The 20,595-nt window shown below is 43.4% G+C and overlaps 1 protein-coding gene across 3 annotated transcripts in view; it reads left to right on the top strand.

Annotated features, from left to right (window-relative positions):
* The window catches only part of LIMD1 (LIM domain containing 1), a 56,211-nt gene that overhangs the window by 30,163 nt on the left and 5,453 nt on the right, over nt 1–20,595 (top strand). For 2 of the 3 annotated variants that reach the window (XM_070727042.1, XM_070727043.1), the window contains exons 3-8: nt 3,258–3,359; nt 9,438–9,505; nt 11,097–11,159; nt 13,462–13,592; nt 16,675–16,726; nt 18,178–18,246. In XM_070727042.1, the coding sequence (XP_070583143.1) occupies nt 3,258–3,359; nt 9,438–9,505; nt 11,097–11,159; nt 13,462–13,592; nt 16,675–16,726; nt 18,178–18,246 (485 nt within the window). Of the gene's footprint in view, nt 1–3,257; nt 3,360–9,437; nt 9,506–11,096; nt 11,160–13,461; nt 13,593–16,674; nt 16,727–18,177; nt 18,247–18,475; nt 19,097–20,595 lie in introns of all 3 variants that reach the window. The other variant, XR_011556788.1, reaches the window with a different exon arrangement.

Raw genomic sequence — 20,595 nt, 5'->3', positions numbered from 1 at the left:
CACTTCCACTGTTTCGTTGACTGGACATGGGGTGGAGATGTATAACTGGGTATCATCGGCATATTGATGATACCTCACCCCATGCCCTTGGATGATCTCACCCAGTGGTTTCATGTAGATATTAAATAGCAGGGAGGAGAGGACCGACCCCTGAGGCACCCCGCAAGGGAGAAACCTAGAGGTCGACCTCTGACCCCCCACTAATATCGACTGCAACTGACCGGAGAGGTAGGAGGAGAACCACTGAAGAACAGTGCCTCCCACTCCCAACCCCTCCAGCCGGCGCAGAAGGATACCATGGTCGATGGTATTGAAAGCCGCTGAGAGGTCAAGAAGCACCAGGACAGAGGACAAGCCCCTGTCCCGGGCCCGCCCGAGATCATCCATCAGGGCGACCAAAGCAGTTTCCGTGCTGTAGCCGGGCATGAATCCAGACTGTTGAGGACCTAGATAATCGGCTTCTACCAAGCACCGCTGGAGTTGGAGCGCCACCACCTTCTCAACAATCTTCCCCATAAAGGAAAGGTTGGAGACTGGACGGTAGTTATTAAGCACGGCTGGGTCCAGGGAAGGGTTCTTGAGGAGTGGGCGCACAAGTGCCTCCTTATAAGGAGCCAGAAAGGATCCCCTCCCCAAGGAGGCATTGACAATCTCCTGGACCCAGCTCTGTGTCACCTCTCGACTGGCCGAAACCAACCAAGAGGGACATGGATCCTGTAGACAGGTGGCGGAACTCACAGCTCTAATAGCCTTGTCCACTTCATCAGGTGTCACCAAGTCAAACTCCCCCCAGACAGATGGACAAAGACGTTTAGCCCAGTCACCTCGACTGACTCATTGTCAGTCGACTCTGTTTTACAATTGGAGTCAAGGTCCGCTCGGATCCGAGCGATTTTATCAGTGAAAAACGTGTTAAAATCCTCGGCACTACTCTGCAAGGGCTCCCCAACTACCCCCTGGTTAAGAAGGGAGCGGGTTACCCTAACAGAGCAGCCAGGCGGGATTCCGCTGATGCAATCAAGGCGGCATGATATGCGCATCTTGACGCCTTGAGCGCCACTTTGTAAGTCTTAATATGAGCTCTTACAAGTGTTCGATCGGATTCGGACTTACTCTTCCTCCATCGCTTCTCTAGATGTCTCTTCTGGTGTTTTAACTCCCGGAGCTCCTTGTTGAACCATGGAGCTCTACGGGGTCTAGTGCCGTGGAGAGGTCGCAGCGGCGCAATTCGGTCAAGGGCCTCTGCTGCAGCCTTGTTCCAGGCCTCAGCCAGAGACTCGACCGAACTGTGGATAAGTGAATCTAGAATAAGCCCAAGTGCCTTCTGAAAGACTTCTGGATCCATCAGGCGCCTGGGGCGGAACAACTTAATCGGTTCCGCCTTCCTGCGGGGGAGGATTGGAGCCAGGAAGTCAAGCCGCAGTAGAAAATGGTCTGACCATGACAAAGGCAACACTTCTAAGCCCTTTAGTCTCAGACCATTACTCAGTTGCTCAGAGAGGAATACCATGTCGGGTGCGTGCCCCCCCTCATGAGTCGGACCCTGTACTACTTGGGTCAGGTCCATGGCTGCCATGGTGGACATGAACTCCTGTGCCAGTCCAAAGGTTTCGCTGAGCGATGGCAGGTTGAGGTCCCCCAAGACAATAAGTCTGGGGAACCCCACCACCAGCCTGACTACCTCCTCGAGTAGCACAGGCAGGGCTTGTGCCACGCAGCTGGGAGGCAGGTACGTGAGAAACAAGCCCACCTGAACCCCTAAATTCAACTTCACCAGGAGGGACTCGCAACCCGCAATCTCTGGAGCAATGAGTCTACGCAGGCAAATGCTCTCCCTGGCTATAATAGCCACTCCTCCCCCCCTTCCCTGGAGTCGAGGCTGATGCCATATCTGAAACCCAGCTGGGCAAATTTCAGAGAGAGGAACTCCTCCCTCCGGGGCCCAGCCAGGTCTCAGTTACACATGCCAGGTTGGCCTTCTCATCCAGGATTAAATCCCAGACGAGGAGAGCTTTATTTACCACTGACCTGGCATTGAGTAGCAGCAGATAAGCTAAGTTTCTGTTATTGATGAAGACATTATTTGCATAGCATAAATTTTCAATTCATCCCTCAGATGAAGTGCTCAGGACCTCCCTGTAAACAACATTACTGGTTTTGTTCTTGTCAAAAAATAATAACATTACAGGGAAGAAAATCCTTTTCCATATAGCAATATACTTTTGGTAATTTACAAAGATACAGTGATACCTCATCTTACGAACTAATTGGTTCCGGAATGAGGTTTTAAGGTGAAAAGTTTGTAAGACAAAACAATGTTTCCCATAGGAATCAGTCGAAAAGCAATTAATGCATGCAAGCCCAAAACTCACCTCTTTTGCCAGCTGAAGCGTCCGTTTTTGCGCTACTTGCATTCCCCTGAGGCTCCCCTCCATGGGAAACCCCACCTCCGGACTTCCGTGTTTTTGTAATCCAGCAGGGGAATCCCAGCAGTGCAAAAACGGGTGCTTCGCTGGCAACGGAAGTCCGCAGTTGGGGTTTCCAAGCGAGGGGAGCCTCAGTGAAATTGCAGCATCGCAAAAACACGGAAGTCCTTGAAACCCCACCTCTGATGCTGTGATTTCACTGAGGCTCCCCTCACTGGGAACCCCCACCTCTGGACTTCTGTTGCCAGCGAAGCGCCCGTTTTTGCGCTGCTGGGATTCCCTTGCAGCATTGCAAAAACACAGTACGGAGGTGGTGTTTCCCATGGAGGGGAGCCTCTGGGGAATCCCAGCAGCGCAAAAACGGGCGCTTCGCTGGCAACAGAAATCCGGAGGCGGGGCATCCCAGTGATGGCGGCTTGGGTTTGTAAGGTGAAAATAGTTTGGAAGAAGAGGCAAAAAAATCTTAAACCCTGGGTTTGTATCTTGAAAAGTTTGTATGACGAGGCGTTTGTAAGACGAGGTATCACTGTATTCCCCCCCCCCCCAATTTAAGCACATGAATCTTGTTACGGTACAGGATGATGAAAATGCACAGAATGTGTTTGTTTCTGATAATTAAAAAAGAAAATCTGCTTAGATTTCCTTGCTTCTTAGTGCCTTGTTCCTACTTGTCTGCTTTAAAATAACATTTCATCAAATCCCTGATGCTATAAAACTAAACATCCCATTTTCTCCAAGGAATACTTTTGAACTTTTTATTATTAGTGTAATCTGATTCTGATAAATAATCTTTTAATCTTCTTTCTCCTCCTCTCCCCCAATCCTCCTCAGGAATCTGCATGAAATGCAGCAAAGGTGTATATGGTGCCAACCAGGCCTGCCAGGCAATGGGGAATCTCTACCATGATGGATGCTTTACTTGCAAAGCATGTAGTGAGTAATATTAAATTGGACTTTCTTATCCTAAATGCTATTTAAAATGGAAATTCTGTGCTAATAATTGATGCCCACATGTCATTTTTCATACTGTGACATGTTCCTGGTACCTGAAAAAGTTTAGATTTTGTTTGGGAAATTGCTCCACAAGAAGTAGAATTTACTATCAAAAGCAAGCAAAGTCAGACATCTCTTGCTGGCAGGAAGATTGACAGAAAGTTTAATTCTGTTTGCCAACATTTTCAAGTGTCTATGCATTTTGCAGGTGGGTTTGAATGTCGCAAAAGTCACTTAAGACTGATTTTTGTACAGGTTCTGGTCTGCATGGTTTAATTGTTGTGTTAGTTTCTTGTTGCCTAGCAGTTAGAGGTTCAAGATCTATCTGGTTCATGTTTCTACAAGAACAGTTTTCTAATCTTCCACCCAGGGGTGGGTTACTGCCTGGATGGGTGGGGAACGCAGTGGGGTAGTGCAAATGGAGCTCTACCCCAGAGCACCCATTTTTCACTGAAAGATGTTGAAAGAAAATGCAAGGCGTCCTGCATAAGCCACGCCCACAGTGTGGTAGTAAAAATTTTGGTAGCCCTTCACTGCGTCCACCCAAATATTTATGCTTACTGACATATTATCAGGCAAAGTTTGGGGAAAAAATAGTTATGTAAAAAAGGAAAATGAGGCATCTTTTGTGTGAACCTGGAAAACCTGTAGACAACCCAGGAAACAATGTATATTTTTCCAAAAGAGCTTCTATTATTGTTTCTCCAGTCCCAATCTATGCCATATTTTAATTTGATGGGACTCTGAATCACAGAGTTACTAACTTCTCTGAGGACTAAATGTCTGCTACACCTTTTATTTCTTAGCATTTCATATGTTTAAACTTAGTATTTCATATGTTTAAATATGTGATGCTTCAGCCAGCTTTGAAAGCCAAATAGTTAGTTTCTTGTTGCCTAGCAGTTCAAGAGCCCACAATCACAGTAAAGAGACAAAAGCTACAAGCAGTGGACCAATTTACATATTTTGGCAGCACCCTCTCCCGTGTAGTGACAATTGACATTGAGGTCAACTGTAGAATTGCCAAGGTAAGCTCTGCATTTGAAAGACTAACGTGTGGAATAAGCCTTGATACAAATCTCAAAGTCTACCGAGCAGTAGTGCTAACTACCCTGTTGTATGCAAGTGAGACTTGGGTTGTATACAGGAGACATGCTAGGCATGTCAGTATGTCAGCATTTCTGTAGCCTGAGCTTCTTCTGAGTTTTTTTTTTAAATTAGGGGCTTGACTTTAAAAAAAAAAGGTTTTAGGTTTTTATTTTTAAAATATACATTAACATCAATACATGAACAGTGTGGCATCTGGGTATCATTCATTTGGGGACAAATAGCAATAATGATATTAGAGATATTTGTTACATTAATCAAACTTATAGAATCCTAGTGTTAATATATAGTAGTGCCTCTACGTAAGAACTTAATTCATTCCTTGACTAGGTTCTTAGGTAGAAAAGTTTGTAAGTAGAAGCAATTTTTCCCATAGGAATCAGTGTAAAAGCAAATAATGCGTGCAAACTCATTAGGAAAGAAATAAAAGCTCAGAATTTGGGTGGGAGGAGAAGGAAGAAGAAGAGGGGGAGGACACTCGCTGCCGAAGGAAGAAGGGGAGGTGAGGGGAATCAAAAAAATCCAAAATTTTATGGCTTAAAAGAAAAAAGAGGCACTCTGAGGCGGCAAGGAGGAGCAGGCGCCTCCCATACACCCAGCGCGAGACAGCCTCCCATACACTGCGTCAGAGAGAGTAATCCAGGCAGGCAAGAGGGGAGAACCTCCTGCTCCTTTGACTGAAAGGCTGCTACTGCTGCTACCTGCTGCCTCTTCCTTTCCATGCTGAAGGGCTCCCCTCTCCTCTCGCTCACTCACTTTGTAGCTGGCACCTTTCCTTCACTGTGGTGACTCCTTGGTTTGGCTGAATCCGAGTTGATCCAGCCGGGGTGAAGCACCCCTTTTTGCCTTTCTACATCCAGACATCTGGGAGGCAACATTGCACTGAGTGTATGGGAAGCAGCATGAGGGAGTCACCACAGCAAAGTGGTTTATTCCCTCTCCAAGCGCCCAAAGAAAGGAAAATGCTCTAGTCGCTCTGGGCAATACATGAACAGTGTGGCATCTGGGTATCATTCATTTGGGGACAAATAGCAATAATGATATTAATGATATTTGTTACATTAATTAAACTTAAAGGAACGTTTCTTTTCTTCTTGGAGGGAGGCATCGCCAGTCAGGATGGGTTGTACTCACTCGTCAGAGGCGTGTGCAAGCCAGATAAGTATAAAAATGCTGGAACCACCCACAGGCCCAGTTTTTCTGACTCGCCTCTAACAGAGACACCTCGTGGCAGCACAACCTATCCTGACTGTGACTCCTTCCAAATTGATTCTAGTTTAGGTTAGTACCTTCCAAATTCAAGCCCACTCAAATTTTAATCCCCTTAATTTCGTCCTGAGGGAGCAGTAGGGTGCAGTGGCCTTCTGGTCCAGCCCTATCTGCTGGTGGGTAGGGCCCTGGGTCCTCACCACCCCAGGTTCCACCCGTTTCCTTCGGTCTCTAGGACTGCCTTGGAGCCTCTCGTAGGCAAGCCCTAGGCCTGGTGAGGGATCCTGGCTGGTTACAGCTGGATCCCTGTTGCCTCTGTCCTCCCTAGCCAGGACCTCTCCCACCCCCGGGGCTGGTTACAGTTCCGGCGGCAGTCGTTTGTTATCGGGCCTGCAGAGTCAGCTCCTGGCTTCACGCCAGGGTTCTCTTGCAATCGACCCCATTAAGAAGCCGATCGTTCCCCTGTGATGCAGGAGAATTTCCTTGATCATTCGGCCCTCAATCGGCTTCATTCCAGGTCTCTCCGATTGACCGATAACTAGCTGATTACCGGGTGACGCAGCACGGCCCGGCCTTCTGGCTCAGCCACGTGGCCCCATTAAACTCGCAGACCTTCATTTGCTCTGCTGAGGACTGCCTAACTCCTCCCCTTTTTAAAAGCTGCTTGTTCTCTATTTCCTTTTCCTCCACCCGGGAGCTGATAGCTGGAGCTCCGCCCACGCCCTATGGGCCCAGGCAGCTCCAGGCTTTTGGCGCCTTTCTGGACTACTCCCGATGAGGGCCTCAGTCATTCCCAGGCTGCAGGGGACACCTAGACCCTAAGCTTAAGGAAGGATAGGACCATAATTCATTAGGAGTCTCCCTTCTGGGTCTCCTCTTCCAAATTAAGGACTAATTTTTTTAAAAAAAAAAAACCCATCCTTGCAGCTTGAGCAGCTATTGTTTTCAGGAGACCAATTAGCCCTATTCAATTGTTCAGTGACTCTTTACATTTTTACCAGCTGCTTTATCATGCTTTTATCTCCTTATTTCCCTACATCTTTCTCCCTTCACTTTCTGGTTTACCTCTATCTCCGTCCCTTGTGTGCCTGACCTTACTATGGCAAATCTATCCAAGGTGGGAGGAAAAAGGACCAAAAAGTCTATTAGGCCCCTCAGGAAGACCCTGATGCCATCTCCTCCATTCCAGAGACCAGGGAACCAGTCTCCCAACCTTCTAGAACAGAGAAGCGTAGGGATAGAACCCTTTAGCGCCTGCACGAAAAAGCAGCTAGGGCTCTCTCCCCTTCACCCATGCCTCCTGACCCTGCTCCATCCACCACTACCCCTCCTGGGTCTGTTACCCCGCTCGCTGCCAGCATCTGGGGTCCAGTGGGCTTACCTAATCAAAATTTGAGCACGGGAGCTGCCAGATCTCCAGTTCCTCTATCTCCCACTATCCTCATTGCTCCTCCAGTTCCACCTGGACCCTCCTCAGGTGACACACAACAGATTTCCCAAGCAGCTCCTCAGTCAGAGGTCCTTCCTTCCTCTTCAAAGGCCTTTGATCCTTCACCTATCCAAAGGTGGATTGAGTCAGGAATTCAACGCAGGTCTGTCTGAGGACGAAGGAGCTTCTCCAGCCCTATCAATGTCAGCAGCCTTATTCCCAGCTGACCTTTTATCTACCATTTTATTGAAGGCTTGTACGGCTGCCAGTCTTACGGCTTCTCCTACTCAAGCCCAACCCTCCGCTTTCCAGGTGGAAACCCGGCGGAAACCTTACATGGAGGAATAAGATGTGATACCGGCTCCTCCCCTCTTCGTAGAAACCGCCACAAAACAATGCCTGAACCCTGCAGCAGGCCCGGCTCCCTCTAACTTAGATAATTTTTTTTAATGTGGCTTCAGAGCTTCTCCCACTGCTGAGAGGAAGGAAGGAAATGGAAGGAAAGGAGGAAAGGAATGGAACCAGGGGAAAGGAAAGGAAAGAAAATTAGGAAAGGAAAGGGGAGGAAAGGAAGGAATGAAAGAAAGGAAAGAAAGAAAGAAAGAGGAAGAGGAAGGAAAAGGGAAGGGAAGAAGGGAAAAAACAGGGACCTTTTTTTGCAGTTGCCATGTGGTAACAGTGGCACCTTTGATGTTTCACTTTTCCACGTGACAGACAGGCTCGCTCCATTCCCAGGGTGGGAGGCTCCACTTCAGCAAAACTTTGAGGGAGTTGTAAATGCTGGAGGGGTGGTGCCGACAGCATTAAAAAGCAGTGCAGTGTGTGTCTGTGTGCGTGTGTTTGCTGCTTGTGTGATGAACGAGCCTCGCTTCTTGCCGTCTTCTGCCGGCTATGCTCTATTGCATGGGGCTTTGGGTGGGTAGACTGAGCAGCCAAGGAGAAGAGAGCTGCTTTTGCTGTGTGCAGCTGACCTTGGCCCAGGAGGGAAGGGAAGGGAAGGGAAGGAGGAAAGAAATGGAATGGGAAAAGAAAGGAAAGAAGGAAATGAAAGGGGAGGAGAGAAGAAAGGGAAGGAGGAAAGGAATGGGATAGGCGGAAAGAAGGAAAGAGGAGGGAAGGAGAAACGAAGAGAGGAAAAGGAAGGATGGCAGAAATGGAACAGGGGAAAAGATGTAAAGGAAAGAGGGGGAGGAAAAAGGAAGGGGGAAAGAGGAAAGGAATGGAACAGGGGAATAGAAAAGAAAAGAAAGGGAGGAGAAAGTAAGGAAGGAAATGGAAGGAAAGAAAAGCAGGAAAGGAATGGAGCAGAGGAAAGGAAAGGAAAGTGGAAAAAAGAAAGAAAGAAATAACTTATGACCACAATTGAGCCCAAAATTTGGCTGCTAAGCAAGAGCATTCTTTCCCTTGCTTAGCAAGTGTGAGATTCACCACATTTTACTCAATCCATGACATTTCCTAGCTCTAACAGTGATGTGTAAGCTAGGGAAGTACATCTGAAGGCATGTGTAATGTTCTAGTGTACAGAGGTTATGGTTAAATGTGTGGCATAAAGTGGATTCTGAGTATTTTTTTCCTATTGCGGTAAACGAGGTTGAATGTGTATAATTTTAGAAGAACTGTGCGTATGTGTGTTTGTGTGTACATATAGTAGATAATGTACATTTTTGAGTGCCTGTGTATAATATATATGTACACGTATGGCATATATACATAGAATTAAATAGGATATTTTGGACGTTCAGTAATAGTAAATATCTTGTATCTCTTTGAGGTGAGGAGAGGCCAGGCACCCTAACCCAAGTCCTTGATGTGAGTGACAGTCAAGTTGGCCACCTTTAAACCACCCGGTCACATGATCATCAAGCCACTCCCATCTGGTTACATGGCCAGCAAGCCACTCCTACTTAGTCACATGTGTCATATGTTTTTGCTGAATTTGAAAATTAAGGGAGACTAGGATAGATTCGACAGAAAAAACATATAATCCTTCCCTGGTACAAAAGCTGAAGGGATTACATACTGTAGCCTAGAGGTTAATTCTCTGCCTTACAAGGCAAAGGCTACAAGTTCAAATCCCAGTGAGAGGATATGGCTAGCTGATGATGCCAGAACAAGGCTGAAATAGATCTATCCTAGTCTCCCTTAATTTTCAAATTCAGCAAAAACATGTGACATATATATATATATATATATACATATACCTTCTTTTATTTCTACATTCTATATGCATTATACATTTTTGAACATCAATTTTATGTTTTTATTATCCCTAGGCCGAAAATTAAGAGGGAAGGCCTTTTACTTTGTTAACGGGAAGGTGTTTTGTGAAGAAGACTTTCTAGTAAGTGTGCTGCAGTCTTTTCCATTTTACATTTTTGTCAGAAATGACAGGATCATTGTTCAACATAAAATGATAGCACAAATGTTGCTTATGAACTAGGTTATATGTCTTTCAGTAGTTACAGTAAAATTATGGGCTGGATATATTTCATTAGCACTTCTGTTTGCTTTTGATTTATTTTAAAAGTACTGTATATTTTGGACTATAGGACGCACCAAGATTTCAAAGAGGTAAGTAAAAACAAAAAGTAAGAAAATAAAGGTTTTTGCCCTTCCCCAGTCTCCAGGAGCAGTCTGCAGACCTCCCAAATCCTCGGTACACCTGTTTTTGCATGGGCCGGAGCTTCGGGAGGGCAAAAATGGGATGTTTTCAGTGTATAAGACACACCAATATTTCCACACTCTTTTTGCGGGGCTGGGGAGTATGTTTTATACTCTGAAAAATAAGGTACTGTAAAGAGTTAAAAAATCACTTCTCATCAACTTCCTCTGATCAAGTGTATCTAAAAATGAGATTAAATGAAGCAATCAGTAATGATGACTTATCTTTCATAAATGTGGTACTGTGACATTTATGGAAGCTAATACCATTTTTGATGTAATGCTACATTTAGGATAACAAAATGAATCTATGTAAATTTTGAGCTTAGTCAACATCTTCTCTTGCAAAACTTCACCTCCAGCCTAATTACAGATATCATTTGCATCTATTTTTAAACTATGGTTAACTGCTGCACCTTGGTAAAGGGCAGATGGAAATTAACATTATTTATAAAAACAAGTAAACAATAAATTATCAGAATTTATACACAAGAAAAAACTGGTAGTTTAAACCAGAAAAAAAAAGAAAAAAAAGAAAAGAAATATGGCAGAAAAAGACCTCATGGTCAATCTAGTCTGCCCTTATACTATTTCCTGTATTTTATCTTAGGATGGATATATGTTTATCTCAGGCATGTTTAAATTCAGTTACTGTGGATTTACCAATCACGTCTGCTTTATTGATAATTAACTTGTGCTTAGAACTACAAGTGCATAAAAACAGTTATTTAGATTGCTGTTCACATGTTCCCATAAGAATACAAAACAAACACCAAATGTGGCATGCATTTTCTTCGTCTCACTACTATGTCTGTCATCAAATGGTCCTATGTGCTATGATGCAAATCATGTGATTTTCAGAGTGGTATCAAGATGCAAATATAGAAAGGCGGGATTGGCATTGTGATATCTTCAAGGATATTTTCTCATTTTTCAATAACTTGGTTTTGTATCAGATACATGTACATCTACTAAAATGTATATTTGCTGAGAATTCAAATTTCTAGTTAACAATTCAGGTGATTCAGCATTATTTACCCCAAAAGTTTGAAAAAGAGATTAATAATGTTTACATTGTGTTGAGATTTTAGCTGGATATTTCCCTTTCTTATTTCCTATACCATATTAGCATTTAGGAAGCTTTTAAAAGCAAGTAAATGAGAATGGCTTTTAAAATTCAAGGTTCTGGAGAGACTGTTGGTGTAATTTCCTGTTAAAAAGTAAAAAGGTCTGTATATGTAAACAATTCTTGGTTTTTTTTTCAATTGCAGTATTCAGGCTTTCAGCAGTCAGCTGATCGATGCTGCATATGTGGTCATATGATCATGGATATGGTAAGGGACATTTTATTTATAGAGAAAACCAATGGGGGAAAAGAAGTGTAGAATAATGTACCATCAATTCAGTGTTGCAATTTAGCTTACAGGATATATTTCTTTCAAGAAGTAAAGCAAGCAGAAAAAACTGAATACAGTAATACCTCGTCTTACAAACTTAATTGGTTCCAGGACAAGGTTCGTAAGGTGAAACAATGTTTCCCATAGGAATCAATGGAAAAGCAAATAATGCATGCAAGCCCATTAGGAAAATCCAAAACATTAAAAAAAAACCCGGCGGGCAGACGAAGCTGAGGTGAACGGAGTGGGGGGGAGGGACAGCGAGAGGTGGCAGTCCCAACGAAGCAAGGCGAAAAGAGCCGCACTTGAGCTCCATGAGTCTTTCCCTCCCGTTTTTGTCCCCCCCCCACTGTGCTCATCTCCCCCACAACTTTCTCCTTTTTAAAAAAAAAGTATCTTTATTGTTTTCCAAAATGAAAAAAGAAAGTAAAAACAATAAGGAGTAAAAACAATATTTCTCACATATTTTGTTCTAGTTTAACAGATCTTAATCCATTTCTATTACCTTTCCGATACATTTCTTCATATTTTTGTACATTTACATATAAATATCGTAAGTAGATTTTACTATTAGTATAGAAAGAAATACATAGAAAAAGAGATCATACATCTTAAGATAATTGTTATCCTTCTTTTGTATACTGATACTTTGTATTGTTATATTTTCAATCTTTATTTTGAATCCATTCGTGCCATTTGTACCATAATCGTTTGGATTTTTTGCTTTCAATTCCCTTAATTGAGTTTGTCATTTCGTCCATCTCAATACATTTATATATTTTATCAATAATTAAGCTCCCCCACACCTTTCTCCTCTCTTGAGCTCCATGAGTCTTTCCCTCCCGTTTTTGTCCCCCCCACTGTGTTCACCCCCCCACACCTTTCTCCTCTCTTGAGCTCCATGAGTCTTTGTCTCCTGTTTTTGTCCCCCCCCCACTGTGCTCATCTCCCCCACACCTTTCTCCTCTCTTGAGCTCCATGAGTCTTTCCCTCCCATTTTTGTTCCCCCCACTGTGCTCATCTCCCCCACACCCTTCTCCTCTCTTGAGCTCCATGAGTCTTTCCCTCCTGTTTTTTCCACTCCAATGTGCTCATTTTCCCCATTCAGTTTGGGAGGGGGGAGTTTGTCACTGGGATTCGAAGCAACATTGGCAAAAATGAAGGGAACCCTAGGGAGGGGAGCCTCAGGGAAATCCCTGCAATGCAAGAACGGGGCGCTTTGGCTGGCAACGGAAGTTCAGAGGCTGGGATTCCCAGGGAAATCCCAGTGCTTTGGGGCATCCCAGCGGCTCGGGTTCGTAAGTGAAACTAGTTCGGAAGAAGAGGCAAAAAAAATTCCTAAACACCCAGGTTCGTATCACGAAAAGTTCATATGTAGAGGGGTTCGTAAGATGAGGTATCACTGTATATTTAGGTCAGCAATGAAAAGAAAATGCAATAAACTAGTAATACAGGAAGTCATCAATTTAAAACCAGTTGTTTAACAACTATTTGAAATTACAACAGTTTCTTACCTAAATAAAACATCACACTGACCTCACCCTGAAGTCACATGATTGTGATCTGGTCTCTTTGGTAACCAGTTCATACCTACAACTGGTTTTCAAACAGCTTGCAGACAGAGTTGCCATTTCCACTCCATCTTCTATGCTCTCCAAAACCTCAATGGGAAAGGCAGTAGAAAAGATTGCAAACTGCTGCTACTTGCCAAAGAAACACTCTCTCATCTCAGGGGGAGCTGGCTGAGAGTTGCCTGCTGTGGGGAATTGAAGTACGTGGATGGAATGGAGAAACTGAGCTCAAGATATCAAAGATTTCTCCACTCCACAATACAATGTCAGTTTTTGCCCAGGCATTGAAGGAAATATTTTTGGTTACCACCAAACATATTTCTTTCAATGCCTGGGCAAAAATTGAGTTTGTCTTATGGAGTGGGGAAATATCTGATACAGTATCTTCAGGATCTGAGCTGTTATTCCATTCTGCCAAAACCATACCCTTCTGCCAGCTCATAGAGATGAGAGGGAGCTGAAATCAAAGCAGAGAATGGAAAGCAGGCTAAGGTAAGGAGCATGGGATGGCTTGGGTGGCTGGGAAAAGCCATGTATGAGCTGAATTCGGGCTGAAAAATTCTGCTTCGATTTGGACAGGAAAGATTTTCAGCTCCTGAGTAGAGCTGAAATACATTTTAAAACTCTACATGCTTTTTTAAAAAAGTGAATTTTGAACCTCATTATAGATTTTGCAAGCATTGGGGAAGTCATACCATCCAGGCTGCTTCCGTTGTGTGATTTGTAATGAATGTCTTGATGGGGTGCCATTCACAATAGACAGTGAAAACAAAATCTACTGTGTCCAAGATTACCACAAGTAAGAAAAAATTAAATTTAAAAAGTTTCAATCTGTATAATTTGTGTCCAGTAAGTAATATAGCAGGGCTGTCAAACTTGTAGGATGCAGGACAGATTCATCATGCGCTTACCACGCTCATGTGATGCCACCGTGACTATGCAATTTGATACTCCTGTAATAAAGATTCAGAATATTATTGATGTTTGATGAAAATGAGTGTCTGTGGAGAAATTTGTCAAAATATCAGGGACATTTTCATTATCTTCTTTCTCTAAGAATAAATGTCAGTACCTTTTTCATTACTACAAGTTCACTAGAAAAGTGAACAAGTTCCCCAAAATATTTCACTTATTTTTACCAAATTTAAATGACATGTTATTAAATATAATTATTTTCTTTTGCTACAGATACTTGAAATTGAATATGAGAAGCAGTTTAAATTAAAAATAGCCCACCAAATTATCAAGCATTTTTATTATTTATTATGTATTTTTTGCTTATATTGGATTCCTGTCCTGAAATTCTTGCATTTTAAAACATAGCACAAGAAACACATTAGAACATGAGGAAATGTCAGAAATAAAATAGTATAAAATATAACTATCTATTGCAATTCATATATGGAGAAATTGTATTGAAATAAAAAATAAACACGAATACAAATGATACTTTATCCTAATATAAGCAAGGGAGGGCCATGAATTGAATAGTAATATATAATTTGTTTCTAATTTATAGCAAAGAACATTGGTTGGTGGCCCTGGAAGATTTTTTTTTTTTTTTGGCTATAGCTATAGCTCTGGAGATCAGGTTGACCCAACCCTGCTAGCATTTTGTAAGCTTCTAAAAGTTAGATTCTGTCGCAGGGCTGGGCCTGCTTTTAGTTATGTTAGTGCTTTGAGTTGATGTTGCTTTTATAATGTTTATAATATACTGCTCAAAAAATTAAAGAACACAATATTACTCCAAGTAAATCAAACTTCTGTAAAATCAAACTGTCTACTTAGGAAGCAACATTGATTGACAATCAATTTCAATTTCATTCACATTCAACTTTGAACAGAACAAAGTATTCAATGAGAATATTTCATTCATTCAGATACTGTTACCCGTAAGCTGCGCGCACGCACATGTGGGCGCCCCAAAATACCCCCCCAAGCACCCTTTTCCAAGGGTGCGCAAGGAGCCGGGCGTTGGAGTTGGGGGTGGGGAGTGATGAAAGTGCGGAGGCGCCACACACGTTCCCCATCCCCCTGCAAGCTCGTGGGTGGAAGGAAAGGGAGCCGTGGCCGCCCCCGCCTCCCCACGGTGCCTCCGGCCCCCTCACGCCCCTGGTATCCTGCCGCTGCCCCCCGCCCACCCGATCCGCCCCCTCTCCGGCTTTCTCTGCCTCCTGTCTTGGGGCGCGACTTCTCCCACGGCGGCGGCAGTGGCTTCTCCTCATCAGCGCTCCCAGCCAGGGGGCTGTGAGAGGGTTTTCTCTGCGTGCTTCGGGAATGCCTGCCCCGCCCCTCTCGCAGCCCCTTCGCTGGGAGCGCTTTCGTCCCGAGCTTTCAGCAACAGGGCTGCATTATAGGCAGGGCAGGCGTTCCCAAAGCGCTCGGAGAAAACGCTCTCGCAGCCCCCTCGCTGACAGAGAGCAACAGACAGAGCAAGATGGAAAGAGAGAGGGAGAGAGAGTGAAAGAGAGAGAGAGAGAGAAAGAGAGGGGGGAGAGAGAGAGAGATAGCAAGAGAGAGAACAGGAGAGAGAAAGTAAACAAGAGAGAAACAGTGAGAGAGAGAGAGAGAGAAAGAGAGAGAGAGCAACAGACAGAGCGAGATAGAGAGGGAGAAAGAAAGTGAGAAAAAGAGAGAGAGAGAAAGAAGGGGAGAGAGAAATGACTCTTGATTTAAAGCATATGGTAAAAAGCACCCAAATAATAACAGAGAAAAAACCCCCCAGCCTCGTGTGTTTGTGTGTGTGTGTGAACTCTTGAACCATTTCCAATAGCCCGTACCTGTTATTGGAAATGGTTCAAGAGTTCACATACAAACACACACACAAGGGGGGAGGAGACAGGGATGGAAAAAGAGATAGTAATAGATTTTGGTTTTGTTTTATTATTAATTTCTTTTAATAAAAAAGGGAATTTGTTTGTTTGTTTGTTTATTTATTTATTTACTTACTTATACATACATACATACATACATACATACATACATACATACATGCACACTTCTATGCCGTCCAGTCCCAAAGGGACTGCCGCTCAGACACTATACTTTTCCGCCCACACCGAAAAAAAAATTAGAGGGAACATTGCATTCAGATCTAGGATGTGTTATTTGAATGTTCCCTTTATATTTTTTGTGCAGTGTAGTTTTATTTTAACTCTGTTTTTGCGCAGAGCCATTTGTTGAGGTGGGCGACTATATAAATTGGATAAATAAATAAATCTAAAGCTTCAATTGACTTGAAAGCAAAACAAAACAAAAAATGGGGAAAATGAAGTTTTCAGATAGACACTGAAGAGAATATACAATTAAATAATAGAAAAATGAAGAATTTTGCCCTATATATTTCCATTGTTAAGACTGTGGCCCAGTAGATAATGTCAGGCTTCAACATCCTTTATCCATAACCAGAATAGCTAATGAGAATTACTACTATTATTTCCTGCTACCTTTAGTATAGTAGAATACCCACTTTCAACTCTGTTTGTTTGATTTCCTAGATTTGTAGAATTCTACTGTTTCAGCAGTGAAGTAGAAGAATAGTTTATTCTTCTATTTAATTCTTCATAATGGTATTATGACGGATACCATTTTAAGTTTCTATTGCACTGTGCTAATTTTAATGCTTCTCCTCTTCAAAAAAAGGATTATAGTTTAGTTTTCTAATACAATTTTTCTTGCAAATGCTTTTGTGTAGAAATGTGATACTCAGTTGTAGTTTGACATGAAGGAATTGATCAGATTGTAGTTTAAAAAAACATGAGAATTAGTATAGAATTTTAAATGCTATAAAAATACATTAAGAAAACCAACTGAAGCAATTTAAAAACGGATCGAATTTTTGATTATCTTTCATCTTTTTTTTATATATTATTTTTGTGAAGAGTTTTGGCACCAAAATGTGCAGCTTGTGGCCTTCCTATTTTGCCAACTGAAGTAAGTAATATTTCTTTGTATTATACTTTGTTGCAGTGCCGTTAAATAAATCTATATATTTTTATTCAGTTTTCTGTAATAATCACCCAAGTGCTTTTTACTGTATTCTAAACGTTTGATAAATGCAAATATGAAAAGCCATTGTGAATTGGTGGACTTAAAAAAAATTGACCAGAACTAAAAATTGGCAAATCACCTTCAGCTTGTATTCATTATGGTTGTTTATAATATGGTTGTCAAAAATAATTTTCTATTTCATATGTTCTCATAAGAGGCTGTATCCAGCTACTTTTATTTTTTTAAAAGCTAGAAAAAGATTTTATGTGAATTACAGGATGATAGATTGTTTTAATCTTTCTTTTTGATGTTTTGAATTTGAGATTTTAAAAAAATTCCCTCTTCATGAGATCCTTTATATAATTTATCTTTTGGGAAAGGCAAAAGCTTCTTTCCTGTTCAGTTCCTTTTTCATTTGATTTTAGAGTACCATGCTTGAGGTGCTAAACTGTTTGCTAATATTAAGACATATTGTAGTGATTGAGGTACAGTAAAAGATATATTTAAATGAAGCTTCACATGTGATTAATATAACAAAGTTTCAATTGTAGTTACCACAAGTTTCAATGGCAAAATGATTGTGTGATTTTGTAAAATAGGATGAGAATTGGTGCCCTTTGGTTGTCTGAATAAGATTCACAAAAGGCTTTTAATAGTATATAGCAGGGATGTCAAACTCTATTTCATTGAGGACTGCTTCAGGGTTGCGTTTAATTTCAGAGGGCTGGGGTGAGTATGGCCAGGGAGCATAGCCAGCATGACCTCACTGGTGTCAGGCACCTGTGGTGGCTCAAGCTCTCTACCAGCAAAAATGGGCTCCCAAGCTCTGTTTTTAGCTGTGACAGCCTCCTACAACCCTCTGTCAGTGAAGATGGAGCCTGGGAAGGCTGTATGTGTACATCCCATGCTCCATTTTCACTGGCAGAAGCACCAAGGGCCGGTCCTTCACTTTATCCAGGGCTGCCATGAGGGGCCAGATCCAAGCACCCCAAGGGCTGGATCCAGCCATCAGGCCTTTAGTTTGACATCTCTGGTATATACATTTTTTTCATTAACATGAGTTCAAATCTAAAAGCTTACTCAACAAATAATATTTATCTTCTGATATAAATGAAAGAGAACTTAGGTAGATAACCCAGAATGCTTAAATGTTGTTCGTATTAAATATTATCTCTTGTTTAAACTGTAATGAAAATTAGCCATTTATTTCCTCAGGAGCCACTGATGTAACATTGAAATTTAATGATAGTATTTTAAAAACATATTTGATGTATATAGCAATAAGTATACTGGTGCATGTTTTACTTTTGCCAAAATAATGTTTCATAAGAATTAGAATAATGCGATGTAAATCTCTTTCAATATGTCTTCTTTAAACAAATAAACTTTTACAGGGATCAGACGAGACTATTCGTGTGGTGTCAATGGATAAGGATTACCACATAGAGTGTTACTGCTGTGAGGTAGGTTCAGTATTCTTGAACAAACACTAAATTAAGCTAATGATTTGTAAGAATTCTACATATCCATAATTGAAAAATCTTATATTCTGGTTCTGGTTCCGGTGGGGCAGCAAGGAGGAGGGAGGAATGGCTGCTCCCCGAGACAACGGGTGAAATATCTCGGATATTTGGCTGGGTGAGTTATCCCTGCTTCTGAAGCTCGCTACTTGATGTTTTCCCTTGTGAATAGAGAGCTGCCTGGACTGCGAAAAGATCGGGAATCAGTCAGCTTTGCCGCAGAAAATGGCGGCCACTGTTTAAGATCTGTTGACTCAGACCCATGCTGCTTTAAGATTGACTGAGCGATGGCAGATCGAGCGAATAAGAGGCCCCAGGTTTGGTGGATTGGATGGAAGCGACATTGCCGATGGTATCCCAGGCCACCCGGGTGGATCTAGATGCTGGAGCGCTGGCTGGTGGGGGCATTCGGCATAGGAAGGTCTGCCGGATGATGGACCTGCAAGAGAGACTGGGCCTGGCCGCGGCAGTGGAAGAGACAGCCGTGAGAGAAGCAAGAAAGCTGAGGGCGATGTCAAGGCTGCACCGAGGCCGCGTGGGAGCGTCCAGGAGTATTCGGAGGCATTTTGAGGGCGATTGGAGGTGTTGGGATTGTTTGGGAGTATCTGGAGGTCGTGCAACGCTGCTGGGCGAGCAGGAGCTGGAGGTGTCGCCAGAAAGCAGTGGTGTTATTGGGATCCAACTGGAGGCCAACCAGTGAAGAATGGAGGTGCTGCGAGAACCAGGACAGAGAGAAAGACCTGGGAGTGCCGACCGGTGGCAGTGGCCAGCACCAAAGAGATTGGAGGACAGGGTAATTAACAACTGGCATATCCAGCACTTGAACATCTCCTCCCCCAACCCCCCCTCCGGACATCTTCCCACCACCACCTTTAGAGTCATTGAACTAATTTTAGATCCTAAGCAACTATTGACTTTACCATTGAGAACTTGGTACCATTTTTACTACTTTGCTGCTGACCTTATCTATTTTAATGAACTGATTTATTGCATTTTCCCCTATATTCTGTATATATATTTTTATTAGTGGGTTTTAACTATCATTAATTTAAAATTTTAATTAAATTGTTGGGGGGGTTAATTGATGGATAATTGGGGTGGGTGGAGTAATGTGTATGGAATGAATAATTGGGATGGGTGGGGTGGGTGGGATTATGGTATGGATGAGGTGAATGGGAATGGTATGAATGACATGCTTGGCCCACCTGGCGTTGGAGAGGCAGGAGGGGGGGGGGGCGCGCCTATCTCTGGGGTGGCAGAGGGTCAGAATATCCCGCTGCTGCTGGGGAGAGGCAGATATGTTGGGAGCCACGGAACTAGTCGTTCCAGGGGAAGGAGGGATCGCTGCTTAATAGCAATCCCTTCTTCTGGCTCCGTGAGCTCAACCCAGGGTACTGGTGACGAGTGTAATCCTGGCCCTGGGCTCAGGCTGCTGCTACTCAATGCCAGGTCTGTGGTAAATAAAGCTCTCCTCATCCTGGATTTGATCCTGGAGGAGGAGGCCGACCTGGCATGTGCGACTGAAACCTGGCTGGGCCCAGAGGGAGGAGTTCTTCTCTCTGAAATTTGCTCAGGTATGGCATCAGCCTCGACCCCAGGGAATGGGGGGAGGAGTGGCTATTATAGCCATGGAGTCTTTGTCTGCGTAGAATCATTGCTCCAGAGATTGCAGGTTGTGAGTCCCTCCTGGTGAAGTTGGACTTAGGGGCTCAGGTGGGCTTGGTGCTCACGTACCTGCCTCCCAGTTGCGTGTCAACAGCCCTGCCTGTGCTGCTCGAGGAGGTAGCCGGGCTGGCGGTAGGGTTCGCCAAACTTATTGTCTTGGGGGACTTTAACCTACTATCGCTCGGTGAAACCTCTGGGCCAGCACAGGAGTTCATGGCCACCATGACAGCCATGGACCTGACTCAAGTAGTACGGGGTCGACTCACGAGGGGGGACATGCACCCAACATGGTATTCCTCTCTGAGCAATTGAGTCATGGTCTGAGACTAAGGGGCTTAGAAGTGTTGCCTTTGTCATGGTCAGACTATTTTCTACTGTGGTTAGAGGGAGGCGGAACCGAATAGGTAGTTCCGCCTCAGACGCCTCATGGACCCAGAGGGCTTTCAAAGAGCGCTTGGGGTTATACCAGATGTACTCGTCCACAGTTCAGCAGAGTCTCTTGCCGTGGCCTGGAATAAGGCTGCGATGGAGGCTCTTGACCGGATTGCGCCATTTAGACCTCTCTGTGGCACTAGACCCCAGAGAGCTCCTTGGTTTACCGAGGAGCTCTGGGAGTTAAAACGCCAG

Source organism: Erythrolamprus reginae, chromosome Z (assembly GCF_031021105.1).
Source record: "Erythrolamprus reginae isolate rEryReg1 chromosome Z, rEryReg1.hap1, whole genome shotgun sequence".
NCBI lineage: Eukaryota > Metazoa > Chordata > Lepidosauria > Squamata > Dipsadidae > Erythrolamprus > Erythrolamprus reginae.
Note: the sequence above shows the minus strand (reverse complement) of the source record. Positions and strands in the feature narration are given on the sequence as shown.